Source organism: Protopterus annectens, chromosome 12.part0 (genome assembly GCF_019279795.1).
Source record: "Protopterus annectens isolate FY-2018-M chromosome 12.part0, PAN1.0, whole genome shotgun sequence".
In the NCBI taxonomy this organism is placed as follows: domain Eukaryota; kingdom Metazoa; phylum Chordata; order Ceratodontiformes; family Protopteridae; genus Protopterus; species Protopterus annectens.
Genome location: NC_056746.1, coordinates 970,558,986 through 970,578,985, shown reverse-complemented (window position 1 = coordinate 970,578,985; position 20,000 = coordinate 970,558,986). Strand labels below are relative to the sequence as shown.

General features: G+C 38.7%; 1 protein-coding gene across 1 annotated transcript in view; it reads left to right on the top strand.

The window, feature by feature from the left end:
• The window catches only part of LOC122816911 (junctophilin-2-like), a 671,515-nt gene that overhangs the window by 502,598 nt on the left and 148,917 nt on the right, over nt 1-20,000 (top strand). Inside the window, exon 4 of the mRNA XM_044089992.1 lies at nt 19,526-20,000. This exon is cut by the window's right edge and continues 508 nt beyond it. Within this exon, the coding sequence (XP_043945927.1) occupies nt 19,526-20,000 (475 nt within the window). The remainder of the gene's footprint in view (nt 1-19,525) is intronic.

Sequence of the window (20,000 nt, the reverse complement as noted above, 5' to 3'; positions counted from 1 at the left end):
CCTTCTCAAAAGCGGTAGCACCAGGGAAGGCACTGCCCCATATCACAAAGCCGTGCGGCACTATACTTTTCCTCACAAAAACATTTACAGCACTGGCAGTAGTTAGTGATTCCTGCTCATGTAAGTGAAGCTCCGTGCTTATTCACAGCATGCTACTATCTCTGTAGTCTGTGTGATGTCAATGTATCAGACTGTGCAGACACTGTTTGAGTAAGGCACTGCAACGGAATGTTCCATGAAATGTGTAGTGTGTCAAGGAAAGAAGTACTGTGGAGGAAGCTGGCCCATGCCTTTTTTGTTATTCTTGTAATGACCTTTGGGTGCCATATAGAATGTGTATGTTCTTTCACAGAAGAATAGTATGTGTGTAACAGTTGGCTGACCTTTTAGTCTTTAAGGTTGCCTTTTTTTCTGTAAGTCTTGTTACAAATGAGTCTGTTTGCTTTATTATTTTATTATTATTTTGTCAGTAATATCATACTTTACTATGTATCGTATACAAAGCTTCCTTTTCTGTACTTGTGTATGGCATATTTTCTACAGTAGTAAAATCTAAACAAGATGACACTGATGTGCAGACTGTATTTTATATAGCATATATCATGGACAAAAGTAGGTTAAAAAATAACTGGGTGCACAAGACCCAGGATAAAAAAGTGCCCAATCCTGATAGGCGCACTGGTGCTAGGACTGAAAAAAAATGACTATAGAATCCTCAAGAGACAGAAACATTCCTACAATGGGGCTAGGCCAAGACCAGGGGGAGGATGCCCCCCCCCCCCCGTTGTAAAAGAAAGTAGTAGTCCACAAAAACTGATAGGCCAAAAAAGAGCCATAAAGAAAATAGAGTGGACTGTTGAGAATAAGAAAAAAATTATGCATTGTTACCATTTTGCAAGAAGCCCAGAATTTTCAGACAGAAGATATACAAAAAGACTGAGAAAAATGACAGGAAAGAAAATACTTGCACAGGAAAAACTGTCAGAAGCTTCAAATAAAAATGTGTGTTCATTAATGCAACATATTTATGAAAAACATTATATAGACTAAGAAACCTTGGGCCACTTGGAAAAGGAAGCAACTGAGGAAGTGCAAAAATATAAAGAACACAATCTAGAGATTTTTAAAAGGTATAAAAGGACGTCTGAGGATACCCTGCTCCCAGGCATAACAGTTGCCTCCCAAAGAGAAAAAGGCTCAATTCCACTCCTACAGGAACAACTTGGTCTGTAACCACAGGCACTCCCTGTACTATACTTACAAATAAGGATAGTATTTCCTGTCAGGAATCCCTCCGGTCATAGTGAGGACGTCTTTGGATACCCTGCTCCCAGGCATAACAATCGCCTCCTAAAGAAAAAAAGGCTCAATTCCACTCCTACAGGGACAACTCAGTGTATGTAGCTCTAAGGGCAATATTGTAACAGCATTATAGTGTTATCTAGCATCCTAACCAGTGTATGCGATAGCCTGTCGCAAGCCCCCTGAGTCCATGGTTATCCCCCGACTGCTCCTGCTAACCCCTTACAAGCATTACAAGCATTGTGCAGACTCCTAAACTGCTGTGCATCACTCCCCCTTCTTCGCCACCAGGTGGCAGCATTCCACCCTGAAAAGGTCCTGCTAAACCCATTTTATAAGACCTTTGCAGACTTACCAAATAGGATTTCTCTTTGCCCCTAAACAGAGTATTCCACTTAATAATTCTCTTTCTCCCTAGTTTTTTTCTTTTTGTAGAAATTATAACAGTTCTTGAACATACTTTTAGTGCAGACACTACAAAGATACAACCCACTCCCTGGCTTTACCTGCAGTTGAAATCCTGTTCACTGATTTTTTTTTTTCCTGAGTCACCTCACCTCTTGGTTCTTCCCGCTCCGTTCGCCCTCCAGGTTCACTAAACTCCCTACCCTACCCCCATATTCCACCCACACCCCAGTGCAGCTAAACTTGTACTATACCCTGAAAAACAATCCAATCTCCACACCAGTCAGCAACTTTCTTCAGTTGCACCCACCCAAACTAAACACTCCACCCAATAGCCAAACTAAAGACATAAGATCCAACCACTACCACACCTATCTTACTTCCTATCTCAGTATCTCTAGTAACTAGACAAACCATGCAATTCATACTACCAGTACTAGTACTAACTCTCTCCACTCTAACCTACACCACATCCATACCCATTAACATACCATTAAACAGTACCTTCCACACAGCACATACTTTCACACACACACAGACACATAAGTTTTACAATCTGCTCTACACTATTTAATGATAGCTCATTATTCTATATATACAAAACACACACCACTCTACCTCTCAGAAGACAAACACTACCTAGAGCAAATATAGACATAGCACATGCTATAAAACTCAAACTATTCTACAAAAGATGTTTACTAATCTCAGGAGACATATAAACTCAAGAAGTATATCTAACAAATTGCATGACCTACACACATTCATAGCCCACTACTCCCCAGATTTACTAGCCATTACTGAAACCTGGCTAAAACCCTCCACCCAAAATGAAGAAATTCTCCCACCAGGCTATAACATCTTAAGACTAGACAGAGATGCTAGAAAGGAAGGCAGAGTTGCAATTCTATTTAAAAACACACTCAACCTCCAGCCTCTGCAAACCCCACTTCCCAAATTCCTAAATGCAGAAACATTAGGCTCAATTTTATGTCTAAAAAGCAAAAAGAGAATCAACATCCTATGCAGTTATATCCCTACAGGAAATAACTCCCCAATAATCGAGGAAATCTTACAATGGGCTACAGCCAACCTGCCACAAGAATCTATCCTGTTAGGAGACCTAAACCTAGACTGGCTATCAATCCCACAAACCATATTAACTTATTTGGATTCTCACAACTAATCCAAGAACCCACCAGAGTGGACAAAAAAATCCCAGAAACAGTCAATTCTAGACTGGACTTTAGTAAACTTCTCCAAGCAGAATTATCACGTGGGCTGCCTACCTGATGCACTCAGCGATCACTGCCCCACTTTCCTTCTTCGTAAAAAGGTAAGCATACCCAAACCCATACTGTATAAGGAAACTAGAGATGAGCACAAAGTAAATCCACAAATTATTAACAGTATGTTACAACAATGTAATTGGCACCCATTGCATACTCTAGCACTAGACCAGGCAGTTAAACTTTTCAGTAGTACTTTTATGAATGTTCTTAATATAGTAGCGCCCATTAGAAAACTTAGAACCAAAGTAAACTATGCCCCTTGGCTGACTAGGACCATAAAAGGCTTACTAAAAGCCAGAGACAATGCCTGGAAGATCTGGAAAAAGAACAACACTAGCTTAAATAGGCAGAACTATCAACAACTTCGTAATCAAGCCAAAAGACAAACAAAACTAGATAAGCAAAGCTACTTCCTAAATATCCAAAACAAACATTCCAAAACCCCCCAAAAGTTCTGGCAGGCTATCAATTCCCTTCTGAAACCTGGGAAAACTACCATCCCAGCTCCCAACACAAACACTAATAATGACAGCATAGCTTCTCAATTCAACCATCACTTCACAGATTCTATTCTATCACTATCTACCCAGCTATCTAGCAATAACTCTCTCTCCACCCCCACAAAGGATCACAATAATATACCATCATTTACTCTCACACATACCAACCTCCATACTCAAATAACTACTCTCAAAACTAAAACCTGCCACTCTTACAGCTGATGGCTTGCTCACTAATTTCCTAAAATTAGCAGCAGAGTCCCTAGCCTACCCTGTCTCAATTCTGATTAACCGCTCCATACAAGAAGCTTACATCCCCCAACTGTGGAAAGTATCATATATTATCCCCCTACACAAATGTGGCAACTCCTATGAGCTATCAAACTACCGCCCCATTGCTATCCTATCCCCCCTGTCCAAGCTCCTTGAAAAATGTATTCACACCCAAGTGATGCATTTCCTAACCTCACATAATCTCCTCTCCTCAACTCAGCATGGCTTCCCCCAAACCATAGTACAACTACTGCTCTTCTGTCTTTTACTAACCAGGTTAACCATCTTAGAAATAACAACAACTTTGTATCTGCCATATTCTTAGATCTCTCTAAGGCATTTGACATTGTCTCACATAACCTCCTTCTAGACACTCTATCTTCCATGTCCTTTTCCCCCTCCACAACTGCTTGGTTCAAAAACACTCTCTCTGATAGGAAACAATCAGTCAAATGGCAAGGAGTACTATCACCTTTACTATCATCCACCATAGGTGTTCCACAAGGCTCTATACTGGGCCCATTACTATTTACTATTTTCACCAACAGACTGCACACCTCCACACTGCATGCATCACTTATACAGTACGCAGATGACTCCACCTTAATCTGCTCGGCCCCATTCCCTCTTCAAAACCTTACCCAGGAATCCTTCAGCTCCATTGAAAAATGGATTACTGATATCCAACTGATACTTAACCCAACAAGACCAAATTACTCCTATTTATCCCTAACAAATACAGATCCATACCTCTTTCCTTCACTATCACCTCCAAAAATGGTGCCACAATTTCCCCCACCCTCCATACTAAGCTCCTTAGCATTGAAATAAAGATCTTCACTTCGATGTCCAAACCATTAAAAAGTACATAAAAAATTAGGAACCCTATACAAACACAAACGCATCCTATCAGACCAAGCACGGGTCACCCTAGCCCAAACCCACCTAATGTCTACCCTAATGTATGCATCTCCAATCCTAACCTACATTAGGAAAACAGACATGAACAAACTGTTACAATACGATTGCTAAATTCGCCAATAACTCTGGTTTTAGAAGCCATCATTGCCTTGTTCTAAAGGAGCTACAGTGGTTAGAACTTCCTCATTTAATTAGTTACCACCAACTAGTCCTCACCTATAACATCCTAAAGAATCCCCACAAGACTCCAGCCCTAAATAAACTACTGAACCAATACTCAGCAAACCGTCCACTCCGCTCATCCAACAAAACCCTTTTACGTATAACTAATGCCAACAACACTGCAGGAAAAGCTCTTTTCTCTCATACCATAGCAAAAATGTGGAATAACCTCCCCCAGAATATTTCCTCAGCACCATCTATCTCACTCTTCAAAAAAATCACTTAAATCACACCTCTTGCATTCCTGGCTCTGCCCTTGCATCATATAAATGCTTGCCTGCTCTCCTCAAATACTTCCTACCTTCCTCTATACTCTGCTTACTGTCTCTATATTACAGTACTAAGAACTCCTCAAAACTGCCATACAGGGCCTACCTCTCGATACATTTAAACTTGCTTAGCACAAAATATTGTCAATTTATACTGTCTTATGTGATGTCTCTGCTGACTGTATTGTTATGGTGGAGTTTTTTTCTCCCAAGGCATATAAAACTTCCATTCAGGGCTTAATATGTATAAATTAAGCTAGCTTGAACAAACTATTGCAAATGTGTTGTTGTATGAAATATCCTGGATTGTAAAAATACAACTGTACATATTGTTTAATTGTGGAGCTTTTCTCCCCGGGACTCCGCTGCAAATGAACCTCGTTCCAGTCGGACTTTCCCGGTCAACAAGTGTAAAAATAAATTAAACAAACAAGAAATATGGACATGGGAAAGAAAGAGAAATCTGATATGGTGCAATATTTATGCAAAGGAGAAAAGGGAAAAGCCATATTAATCAATATTTGAAGAGAAATAGACAAAGGCATCCAGATAATGGAAAATTTTGCTGTACAAAAATAATGTCACAACCAGGGGAACATAGAGAGAAGATTAGTAAAATAGAAGTATAAAAAATAGAAGCCAAAGTCATGGAATACCTTTGAAGTGAGGGATTTAGTATAGAAAGTCTAACACAGGTTATATCACCGCATGATGGAACAATGAGTTCCCCAAGTAAGGAGAAACAGGAGGAGCAGGAGACACCTGAAGAAGAAATATGGACATATTGTGTCATCCATTGCTTTGCATTGCATTGGACATAATATGGAAAGAAAAATTTAATACGGTGCAATATTTATGCAAAGAAGAAAGCAAAACTAATAAATAAAAAAGAGCAGCACCAGAGATATTTAAAGAGAAGGGCAAAGGCATCCAGATGTGGAAAATTTTACAATAAAAAAATAAGAAAACAAAGAGGAAAAGTAGAAAGGAAAAGTAGAAAGGAGGACTAGTAATGAAGACATTTTAGAAACTGAGGTTATGGATTACCTGTGAACTGAAGGATTTAGTGTAGAAAATCATAACTCTGATAACATCACAGTTAGAGAAATGAATCCCCAAATTAAAGAGAAATCAGTGGAGTAGGAAACATCTGATCAGTTGCCTTATGAAGATGTCTTGGAATCTTTCACATGAAACCAGTGCCAAAGTTCAGTTGGAGTTGCACAGCAAGGAAAGGAACAGGAAACTGTGGCAACTTTGATGCAGTCAGTGTTGTGGAGTGGTAGGCCAGTGAGTTCCCATATGAAAGAGCAACGGATGACACAGGATGAAACTGAAGAGAATGTGTGCACAGGAAGATGCTTTGGAGCTTTCTGTAGAATGCCCGCAGGAAATGGAGAACAAAGAATGTGTCCTCAGATTAGAAAAAATGATAAAAGAGAATTGCTTGATTATTAGGCAGACAGGCATATTAAGATCAATAAAAGAACTAGATTACAGAAAGTTAATAAAACCCAAAAAGTTAGAAGTTTGATAAAACAAATGAACACAGTAATTAGGACTGTTCCTAGAGATTAATCCGATATAGCAGAAGTAACTAGGATATAGTACTGTTCAACTTACCACCAAAATAGAGGCAGTAAGGGAAATGAGAGAAATCAAGTGTCATCATGGAAGTATTGAATAGAGAAAAACTATAAAGCAATTAAGAGAAGTGTCACTCATACAACTAAAAGTATATCACTCTTACAACTAAGAGTATAGAAGAGGGAACAGATCAACAAAAATACTCCGAAAGATGGACATCATAAAAGCAATTCTCAGTATCAGAAGAGATCAGGATCTGTCATGCACTGTTGCAAATAAACGAAAATTGTCAGCACAAACTGAAAAACTTAGAAGATATGCATTTAAATATAAAGGAAAAGTGCAAAATAAGCAATTTATTGATGACCCAAAAAAGTTTTTTAAAGAATTGGGAATCAAGGCAAAAGGAGTTGAAACACCATCAAAAAACAAGAAATAGTTACATTTTGGAGAAATATCTATGAAGATCATGTGGAATATAACAAAGATGCTAAATGGGTGGAAGTAAAACAAAGAATAAGTTCAAATGTACTTGGTATTAAATGGGATGAAGAAGTGGTCAGAGAGATTGAAACAAAGTTAAGGAAAGCTCCAAACTGGAAAACCCCAGGCCCAGATGCAGTCCTTAACGTCTGGCTGAAAGTATTAATATTTTTACAAGAAGATTTAGCCATGAGTAAGAACTATTTTTATGCGCACCCCGAACAGAGACCAACCTGGTTAACAACATGAAAAACAATACTCCTACTTAAGAGCGAACCTCCAAGCTATCTTATAAACTATAGTCCCAATAACTTGCCTTCTGACGACATATAAACTATACACTGAATTGATGCCAACAGAATGTATAGTCATTTAGAAGAAAACTCCGTCATGGAAATAGAACAAAACAAAAGGGTAACAAACGAAAGTTAGATGAAACAAAAGATTATTTGTTGTTAAAGACATCATGGAAAACTGTAAAAAGGGGACAAATCTAAGTATGGCGTGGCTAGACTACAAAAAAGCATTTGACAGTATTCCACATTCATGAATAAAAGAGTGCTTAAAAATGTATAAGATGCATACTACACTGATTGATTATATTACAGTGACCAAGAAAAAGCGGCAAGCCACTTTGCAATTAAGCTGTGGTAAAGGGCAAATTCTTATTCCAGGAATAAAAACTCAAAGGGGGATTTCTTTGTCACTGCTGCTCTTTTGTCTTGACCTTATTTAAGCTTTAAGATTTAAGACTTCTCATCTTCTTTTTGTGAATGATTTAAGAATGTCATTTGGTCTTGATAAATGTGCAAAAGCAACCTTTAAAGCAGGAAAGCTGCAGCATCAGGAAAACATCAGTTTGGGACAGGAATGTGAAATAAAAGAATGTGAGCAGGGTGTTCATAGGTTCATAGGTAGGTACAAGACTATCGGCCCTGGGGCCTATACAAGCCCAGCCCAAAAGGTACCCTGGCTTTTGCCACCCAAGAAAATGTATAAATTGTGTATAAATATTTGGGAATTGATGAAGAATCAACAATAAAACATGAACAAATGCAAATAAAACTTAGTAAGGAATATTTTAGAAGACTAAAATTAATACTGAAAACAGAGTTGACATCTAGGAACAAAGTCCAAGCTATAAACCAGCTTGCACTTCCTGTCCAAACTTACAGTTTGAGTGATTGACTGGCCCCAAAAGGTGTTTGATCAGTTGAACAGGAAAGCAAGGATACTTCATGCTTAAGTGATTTGTAAAAATCAGTGTATACCAAGATTATATATTCCCTGTTCTAAAAGAGGTATGGGCCTCCTCTAAATTGATTACATATATAGATCTGCAATCATAGGACTGTGTACATATCTGCTAACCTTACAAGATCTAAATGTAGTAAAAGTTTTAAAACATGAGAATAAATCTAAGATGACTTCCCTGCTTAGTTTAGTAGAAGATTGTCTGTGTCATGAGGGAACAGAAATCAAACCAGAAGTAGATAAAAATCAGGCAGCAACTGAATGTGCCAAAAAACAGAAGAAAGAATATAAGGTGAAGGATCAAACGAGAAGGCAAGAAATGTGGAAAATGCATAAATAGTGTTGTAAGCACAGAAAACTCTTGAACAACCTCATGTTGATCTGGATCGAATGCAGGAATGGTTAAGGAGATGTGAATTTAAACCAAAAGACAAAAGGTTAATATTTGCAGCCCAGCATAGTGGACTACATACACAGTTTACAGAGTTCATTGAACATGTGGGAAGAACAGACAAATGCAGGTTTTGTAAAACAGAACTGGAAACAGTTGTACATCGTGTTGCTGGTTGTGCTATACTAACAGCAGAAGGACTGTATACTGAAAGGCATAATAATGTGGCAAAACTGTTGCACTGGGGGTTGTGCAAACATTATAATGTTGCAGTAGTTGAAAAACACTGGAAAAATGAACCACAAAGTATTATAGAAAAAGATGAAGTTTATACCACATGGGACCACCCACTACCAACAATTCAAAAAAACAGATGTGTGAAAACCAGATATATTAGTCCATGAAAAGAAGACAAAGGTAGCATTGTTCATTGAAATTGGTACACCCAGTAGTCTTACAACCAGAGAGGCACAAAAGGATTTGCAGGCAGAAATTAGGTCAATGTGGTAGGATACCCAGACAGTTCTTATAGCAGTAGGAGCAATGGGCTATGTAAAAAAGATTTTAGTCGTACTTAGAAATGTTACCAATACATGTAAAACTGTATGATTTGCAGAAGGAATAATTACTGGGCACATTGTGGGTGCTGTGAAGAGCACATCTGGCTAACATCAAAGATTGAAACAGTACTGATTTCATAAACTTTAATCAAACGTTGACGTAGAAATGGGGTCCATTCCTTTATAGGTTCATAGGTTCATAGATTAGTACTAAGCTAACTGCCCTTGCAAGCCATTTTAAGCCTAGCCAATTATACCTTGTGAGACTCAAACTCTGCACCTTGTGCTTGCAAGGCAAACACCTTAACCATTAGGCCACCCTCCCACCCTCCCAATTCCAGTCATGGTATTAGAAATCCAAACCCAGAAACTGCCCATGCTATGGAATAAACTTCACATACATGTCAAACAAAGCACCTCACTGGCCCTCTTCAAGAGAAATCTTGATGAGTGGATGGGAAGTAGAAAATTCACCCTGGGGATCTCTCCAGTGGCTCTACTCGACAGAGGCACTGGGAACAAAGGTTGGGTGGCAAGTTGCCAGGGTAATCCTATGGGCTAGGCTTGTAAAGGCTCCATGGCCATTAGCCTAGTACACACCTATGAACCTAAAAGACTTGGAGAAATTAAAAAAAATAGTAAACATCATTGTCCATAGCCTTTGCAATGGGGTGCAACAATTTTGCTACCAGGTACAGCTGTAGCGTTGTTGCCTCACAACAAGAGGTTCTCCCGTTCGATTCTCTGCTGGAGTGCGGGGAGTGCCTTCTGTGTGGAGTCTGCATGTCCTCCCCGTGGTTGGGTGGGCGTTAGAAAGGCATGCATAAATGAGCATGCCTTAGTTGAAGGTTGAACATCGAGCTGGCACCTCAGCGTTCATGAAAATCTACTGCCAATCACTAGTGGACCGGAGTTCCACTGTGGCGACCCCTAACCGGGTAAAGCCGAAAGACAACAACAACATTAATATAGAAAGGCTGTTAAACACATAATGGCAAGAAATGATCAGTCACACATCTGTGTGTACCTTGTTTTATGTCCTTAATACTGGGTACCTGCAGTATCCAATCTTTTGTGATGCCCATTTACAACATGCATCCAGCATGCTGGCATGAAGCTTCTTTCAGTACATGCTTGTTATTTATAGTGTGCTGCACCAGTTTTTCATACATTATGGATCTGAGCAGCAAAACCATCCTTTGTTTTATAATCTGGAGTAGCAGTAATAACTACTGTGAAGGCTTTTATTCCTCTTCATTTGCATAAACTATGTAAGAAAACACTGATGTCCTCTTTTGAACTGAAGCCATCTTGGCTATGGTAAAAATCTCTGAGCTCTGTTTTGGCCCAGAAGCAAATTTTTTTGAGTCCACTTCTCAGATTTTCTACACTTCAGGGAGTTGTAACTTAAGAAGAAAATGAAAATAAGTTACATTTTCTTAACTTATCTCTGCCCCTTCCTCAGCTGTTATAAAGCTGCATATTAATGTTGCCAAACATCATCTAAAATATCATGACATGCTACGGTATTAAACATAAAAAAAAAAAAAAGGAGTTATTGCTCAGAGCAGCTGAATCACTGCATAGTTTTTCAGTGGCACACTGCAGCCATGTTTTATCATGCTAATTCCCAGGTGATGAGATGTTACTCTTTAGAGTATTTGTATGACTTGTATCCCTATGCATTGTTCACTGTTACTTTAGGGCAGATTACCTTATTGGTCAAGAGCAGCTGGGCTGTAATGCTTTTTCCTATCAATTCCAGTCAGTTAAGGTAACCTATTTCATCACAAGTACACAACAGTGTAGTTTAAAATCGGTTAAACATGTTGATATAAACCTTTTATAGTAATTTGAAAAGATGAATAAATATATACTAATTAGCAAACAGAGCTGTTGGTGCTACTTTATACAGAAATAAAACAGCACAAAAATAAGAAATACTGTTACTATATAAATTGTATTTTAGCAAACATCATAAAATCCACAGCAACAATAAAAAATAAATAATACACAAGCAAAATAAATAATTTATTTTACATTTGTTTACCAGGATGGTCCGACAGGGACGGTGCCCATTTTCAATGGACGCCCGGGGAGAAAAGCTCCAGTCTAAGCTTACATACAAATTATCACAAGTAATAGAAATTATAAACAAAAGTTTCAAAAAAATGAGTGTTAACACATTTACCAGATAAAAATGTAAAAACAAAAATATATGCATAGTATCAAATAGAACAAGACTTTAAACACTTGAATATAGACAAATATATGGTTGAATTTATATATTTGGAGGAACATAAAGGAAATTAAGCAGGGAGAATCACTTCAGCAAAGTAGTGCATAGTTAGTAATACTTCCGTGGTGAGAGTTGCAGCTGGGAATGTAACTACTTGTAGAGAAGTAGTGTTGTTAGAAGGGATATGTTAACAGAGTTGGTACGTACAGCCAAATTGTATAAGTAGTACCAAGTTAATAATTAACATGGAGTGTTGCATGTGCAAAGCCAGGATTTAAATAAGTGTCTTTTGAGAGATATTTTGAATTAAGATTGCTTATAAATCTAATACTATGTGGAAGGGTATTCCAGTTTTTGGCAACAAAGTTAGAGTAAAGAGAGTTGTCTGCTGTATTGGATACTTTGGGTACTTGGAGTAAGTCTGTTAGACGATCGAAGATTATGAATGTTAGAACAGGGTTGTAGAAGATTTTTTAGGGAAGGTACATTGTCAGGATTGCACATTATTTTGTGAGCCGTTATTAACTGGTTATAGTTCATAATATGAGGTAGTTCCAACCAAGAAAGATTTTTTAGGCATTGACAGCGATGGGTTGAATGTGAGGAATCTGTTGCAAATTTGGCAATCTTATTATAACATGATTCTAATTTACTTGGTTCTGATTTTTTGAGGTTGGTAAGTATGGGGGATGCGTATAAGTGAGGAGAGAAGGTGTGTTCTAGCTATGGCTGTTCTTGCAGCATCTGTTAAGAAGTTTTTGTTTCTATACATTGTTCTCATTTTCTTGTGAACCTTTTTGATTGTGTTAGAAATGTGTATGCCAAATTTTAGTCAGTTGTCAATTATGATGCCTGATAGTTTTGGTTGGAAATCTAGGAAAATCCTAGTATTATTACTGGCAGTGATATAAAAGTGAGCTGGGTGGTTAGCAAGTTTAGATGGATGAAAGATCATAAGTTTAGTTTTACTAGGTTTGAGAATGAGCTGTGAGTTTGCTAGCCACGTTTCTATATCGGAGAAGGCTTTTTGTGTGACTGTAAGAAGTTGAGTTATTGTGGATGCTACACATACGAGGTTTGAATCATCTGCGTATTGTATGATTGATGCTTGAGAGAAGGCAGTATTAAGATAATTTATGAATATGCTGAAGAGGTGGGGCCCTAGGATTGAACCCTGAGGGAATTAAAGTGCAATAGGAAGGGGTGGGTTCCATTTCACAGCTTGCTGGCGGCTAGATAGATAACTTTGAAACCAGTTAACAGCATCAGGGTTGATATTAAGATTTTTCAGAGTGGACAGTAACTTTGGATGGGAAACTGTATCGAATTCTTTAGACGTGTCCAGAAAGACTGAAGACACTGTTTTGCCATCATCTCTGAATTTATTTATAGTATTAGTGAAACTTAGAAGAGCTGTAGTAGTGCTTTGATGTGGTCGGAATCCATGCTGTGACAATGAACTCACATAAATGTACAGAAAGGCAATACACCAGCTTAAATGATCCTTCTTAAATGTTGTATTATTTATTGGTTAGGTTGTGTGTTGCATGGATGTTCCAGGTTGCATACTTGATATACATTGTTAGCTCTTGAATACATCTGTTGGTCTTAATTTCAACAAACCTCATATAATTTAGAATGTTAGCTTTAACTGTATTGATTTTAGAAAGTATCCTGCGCCCAAAAATTTGTGAAGTGCAACTGAACTTTTTAGCAAAAAGAGATCTTTTGAATATTTACTTTAAGGAGAATAAACCCATTTGGCATGAGATATTTTTACACTTAAGGTAAATGTGTGGACTAGTAGTCAGTGTGTATCAGACTGCCTCCTAGGGGACAAAAATGTTCATTACATTTTGCTCATTCTCTGAAGACAGAACAGTTTTAATTTTCTTACTATCTGTCTGCCTTTAACTAATAAATACAGTGGTAGTACGTATTAGTTTTGCCTGACATTTTCTAGTGTGTCTTTTTTAACTTTGGAAGGGATAAAAGTTCCTTCACGTACTACTACTACTTAAGAGCCATCACTTGATGGTGTCATCGGGAGCATTAGGATGAGAAGTAGGTTAATGTGTTGTGCACTATATATCTCCATTATACAAATAAAATGCACATTGGGAAACAAACTGAGAGAATGGAGGTAGGTCCTTTGCATTAATTGCCTTTGTGGTTGAGGGACCTCTTGTGGGAGCAGTGATATACAGTATGTAGAAAGACAGAAACAAGACAGAACTGAGATGTGGGTGGAAATAAATGAGGACTTAGGATAAGGACTTATAAGGGGTGCAAAATGTTTTACTTATTTATGTATTAATTTATATTTGTTGAGCATGGTAGAGCACTGATCCATATGAACATACTTCATACTTGACCTGGAGAGTAATACTCAGCATTTAAAATGCATAACGTAAACCACAAAGCTAGTCGGCATGTACGAAATACATAAGGTAAACGGATAGAGTAGCTGTATAATGTACAGGACACGAAATAAACATATACCTAAACACATCTAAAATATACTGTACAAATTGTTACTCTTCATTGGTTAACCAAAAACAAGTGAATATTCACACACTTCAAATGAAGCTTTCAGGTGAAGTATAAGGGACTGATAGTTGAGTAACATAGAAGATAAATGTAGAAAAATAATGTACAGAGGAGTTTGGGTGGGAGCAAGTAGAATTGTATATGTCAAAGGGAGGCTATTGGAAGAGTGGAGGAAGCATAACAATGGAAGAAGAATGCATACTGTGCAGGACGAGGCACACAAGAAACAATTAGAGAAGAGCAGGCAGGGCACAGACCGGGAGAAGACAGAAAAAGAAGGTTAGGTACCAGGACAAAGGAGACAGAAGAAAAGTGTAGTGGCAGAGAAATTAGGGCTAGGAAAGGCAGAATGAGATTGGTGAAGAAAACGGTTGCTCACAAGGGCAGAACAGATGAAGTATCAACACTAAAAAGCAGAGAATGACAGAAGGGAGAACTGGAAGGCGAAGAGGAGACTGTGGTAGCTAGGAGTGGGGAAAGTACACAAGGAATGAGAAAGGTGACCGGTGTGGCTCGGGGAAGGGGTAGTTTGCAGTGTCAGCAAGAGGAGTGAGAACATGATCAGCGCCAGCATGAAGGAGCCATCTGACAGTGTCAGCATTAGGAACAGGAAAGGGAAATGGCATTGTCAATATGAGAGATTCAAAGATACAAGGCAGTACAACAACCTAATATAGGAAGCTCTGATCACCTTTCCATCATGCTTCTACCAGCCTACAAACGTGCTCTGATCACCTTTCCATCATGCTTCTACCAGCCTACAAACCTGCTCTGATCAGAGAAAAGCCAGCGGTGAAGCAGATCATGGTTTGGCACGAGGGGGCAATGGAATGTCTCCAGGACTGTTTTGAAAGTACCTGTTGGGATATATTCAGAGAGGCAGTTACATCAGACCAACAGGTAAACATAGATGACTACACAGAAGCAGTAATGGCATACATCTCAAAGTGTGTTGGTGACATATCTGTCACCAAGAATATCACAATTAGAGCAAACCAAAAGCCTTGGCTCACTAGTAAAGTTTATGAACTCCTGAAGGCAAGGAATGCAGCATTCAGGTCAAAAGATAAGGAAGGTCTGTGTGAAGCCAGAGTGAATGTAAAAAGAGGCATTAAAGAGGCTGAGGGTGTATGGAAGAAGGGTACAGAGTCACTTCAAGGACTTGAGGGATACTAGAAATCTTTGGCAGGGGATATAACACATTACTGATTATAAAACCAGATCAGTCAATGTGAAGACAGCATTGAATTCCTGGACATGTGGAACTCCTTTGGTAGATTCGAAGAGAAAAAATAACTTGCTTACAACAACTAGGTTACCCACTGACCAGAGAGAGGGGGTGCTCAGTCTTAATGCTGAGGAAGTGAGAGGTCAGCTATAGAAAGTGAACACCAGGAAAGCTGCTGGTCCAGGCAATATACTGGGCAAAGTACAAAAAGGGTGTGCAGATCAACTTTGCTCAGTTATGACAGATATTTTCAGCACCAGCCTTGCTCTAGAAAAAGTACCCTCGTACTTCATGGTAACAAATACCATCCCTCTTCTCAAAAAAAGCCAATCCGTCTTGCCTGAATGACTACACACCGGTTGCTTTAACTTCTAAAGTCATGTGTTTTCAGAGGATTGTTAAAATGCACCTATCAGCAATTCTGCCATCACCCTTTGATTCTCCGCAGTTCACTTATCAGGCAAACAGATTCACTGCTGATGCCATATTGGTAGCACTGCACCTCTCACTTGACCATCTAGAGGGAAAGAACAACTATGTCAGACTATTGTTCATAGACTTCAGTTAAGCATTTAATACTGCGGTTCTGATGCAAGTTATAGACAAGCTAGTCAACCTTGGAATTAACAAGCACCTTTGTAACTGGATCTTAGACTTCTTGATCAATACACCCAGAGGACGTGTGTAGGAAATAACACCTCGTGGTGCATAATTCGCAACACCGGTGTTCCTCAGGGATGTGTACTCAGCCCGCTGCTGTTCGCCATCCTTACCCTCGATTGTTTTGCAAAACACAGCCCCAATCATATCATCAAGTTTGCAGATCACCCCAGTCATGGGCCTCACCAAAAGAGAGGATGAAAGAGCGTACTGAGACGAGGTCAACTCCCTGATCCAGTGGTGTTTGAGGAACGACCTAGACCTGAATGTCATTAAAACAAAGGAGGTCATCACTGACTTCGGGAAAAGGTCAGTTGCCCACTCATCACTCAAGATTAACTGTGAAGAGGTGGAAAGGGTTAAAACTACAACATTTCTAGGAGTACATACTTCAGAGGATCTCTCTTAGACAGTGAATACTGGTCAGTTGGTCAAAAAGGCCCATCAACATCTCCACTTTCTGAGAAAGCTCAAAAAGGAAAAGCTTCCACTTAGTGTTCTCTCTCAGAGGAGCTATTAAGAGCATTCTCACTTGTAACTTCACTGTTTGGTTTGGGAACTGTACAGTAGCTGACAGGAAGAAGCTACAGAGAGTGGTGATAGTTGCTGAGAAAATCATGGGCACCAGTGGATCATCAATCCAAGAGCTATTCACAGCAAGGAGCCTTAAAAGAGCCCATAAAATACTTAATGACTCCTCGCACCCTCCACACGGCTGGTTTATTCAACTATCATCTGGCAGGAGGTACAGCAGTATTCGCTGTAGGACCTCCAGATTCATTAACAGCTTCTACCGAATAATGATGAGACTTATTAACTCGGACATCAGCCCTAGTGACTTCACCACACTTTGGAATGTGCAATATTTATTTATTTACTTAGTTATATATTTACATTGAAGTGCAATTATCAGTTACTTGCTTTACGTAATAATGCATAGTATAACAATTTTAGTTCATGTGCAATAACTAGTGTCACCTGTCATGCTGCTACTGTACAGTATTTATATGACTACATAGGGGGTTTAGCTTTTTCCTTATGTTTTGTATTTGTTGTATCTTGTGCTTCTTCTGTACTCTCATGGTGAGCTTTAGATTTACACATGTAGTCCTAAATGACAAGAAAGTTTACTTTGAATCTGACTTTTGAATCTTTGTAAGCTTAAGGAGTAGAAAAACTGTCAGGCTTTACACATGAATGGAAGCAAATGGTAGCATTTGCATGAGGAATACGAAAAGGGTCAGGAATAGCATGGGGGGCATGTGATTCATTCAACACAAAGGATGGGAAAGAGGTCAGACGTAACACAGGAATGGGCAACTGGCATTAACATAGCTGAAAGAAAGGGAGTCCTGTTTTGCATAAGGAAGGGGCAAATTGCAATCTAAGCATGAGGGATGAGAAAGGGGTTACATGTACCACAGGAAGGAGGCAACTAGCAGTGTCTGCATGAGGGATAAGTAAGGTATCAGATTATCACAGGAAGGGGCCCAACTGGCAGGGACATTGGAGTTGCTAGACCTATGAGGTGCTGCAGCTGATGTTGAAAGGATTGCATGGTATAAAGGTATTGACAAGGAAGTAAGGAAAGCCATATGGAGAAAGAGTGTTTAACGAAATGGTGGCTCTGCTTAAACTGATAAATGTTTTGGCAGAGGAGATGGGAAATGACAGGTTAAAGTGAAACTGGTCTCCGTGCAGAGGCTTGGAAGGAAGTGATCAAAGGTGGTCACCAAAGGGGGGGGGGGCACCTTTGCATTTTATAAAGGCACTAGCATATTCTCAGTGGAGACAACTGAGGAGGTAGCAACCAGAACCAGGAAAGTGACAGAGATTCCATTAGAGGCCTGACAGAGAGACAATCTGTTTGGCGAGAACAAAACATAATGGGAACAAATAAGGGCAACAACACACATGGCTGTGAGTAGTAGGGTAGCTGGAGTAAATATTAAAGTAAAAATAATGTAATCAAAGCTAAAAACCAACAAAGCTAAAACCCCAACGTAAGATCAGACATAAATGCAAAAAAAAAAAAAAACACTCACAATGCTTTCCTACTTCACAGTGTTTTTCCAGTCTTCAACAGATGCCGTACCTGCTAAATTCAAAATGCTATTCAGTGGATAACACTGGAAATGTTATGAAGCAGTCTATAGAAACATATTTTTGAAACTGAAACAACTTGCATTGTATGTGTGTGTGTATGTATGTATATATGTGTATATATATATATATATATATATATATATATATATATATATATATATATATATGGGTCTACTTCTATTCACCAACATCCCATTTCACTGAAACCCATTTCACTGACAGCCTCATTTCACTGACAAAAGTAATCAGGGCAAAAACCTGGGATTTGCCCCCCTCCCCACTGTTGTGCGACCGTGGAGTTGTAATATATAGTTGGGGGTGTGTGGGGGGCACAGCCCCCCACATTTAGTGTGGTGGCAAGCCCCTACCTTGAAAGTTTGTCAGTGAAATGAGCTGTCAGTGAAATGGGTTTCAGTGAAATGGGATGTTGGTGAATAGAAGTAGACCCATATATATATATATATATATATATATATATATATATATATATATATATATATATATATATATATATATATATATATATATATATATATATATATATATATATATATATATACACGTCACAAAGCTCCCATCTGCCATCATCCACATTCCAAAAGTAATGCCTCAGTTTACATCCACACCCATGTACCACAATTCAAATAAATGGATGTGCTTTACACAGGCACACTTCTATGCAAGATTCAAAGTTTGTAGAATGTGAAACAAAGGACAGATCTGGTAACCTCATCATACTTAGTGAGTCTGCCTGGCATGACGCTGTGCCTCAGAGATAATAATAGCACTAATTAGTAAACAGAATACAGCTAGGAAATGATACAAAAGATTGGGAATTCTAGATACTAAGATTTACTGTTACAGTGATTGCTTCTTAAAAATCCTAATAACTTGCACAACTGTAGTTTACTACTTGTGAGATGCTGTTTTATGGTAAATAAATTAATATCTTTAGCAAACAAGGAACATTGTAAGTTGACTGCTTCCTGTAGTCTTTTTCAAAGTTTTTACATTGTAACATTACTAATCAACAGAATTAAGTTCAGTTTCCATTGTATTTACCAGTAAGATCAAATCTGAAAGTGGTTATGATCTGCTCTCTTCAAAGCCAGAGTTTAGATAACTGTACACCAGTCTAGTGGTGCTCTCTTTAAAAACAAAAATATTTTATTCCTTCTGACTCTTTAACAGTGTTTTTTTAATCAAACCTATAATTTCTGCTTTTGAACTTTTTGTTTTTGCACTAGTCAGCATTTCATTAACATGAGCTACCTGTTTTCCAGGTCTTGAATATCAGAAGAGAAAAGTGTTTCAAGAGATAATAGAAAATGTACAGAAAATAGAGACTACACAGCAAGAGGCTTCTCCTACTGGAGAAGCACCACCCACACCATCAGAGGGTCCAGAGGCACATGAGAAGGCATCTGCCTCAAAAAATACAACTCCTGCTCGAACTCCTTCAGCAAGCCCTGCTGGCACACCACCAGAAGCAAAACGATTAAAACAGACTGTTAAAAAAGATACTTCATTTCTTAACCCTGGTACCTGGAGTGGAGAGCACTCGGGTAGTAGGTCAAACACACCGGCTCATTCACTAACTGTGCAAGCAGGTGACAAGTCAGCTTTAAACAGTAAATCGTCTTTTTCCCAACTTCCTAGCCGACAGAGTCATAGAAGGACTCCTGTTGATCAAAACAGCAACTATGAAATGCAGATTAAACCTCTTCAAAGGATAGATAAAGGTAAAGAGCCTTCTAA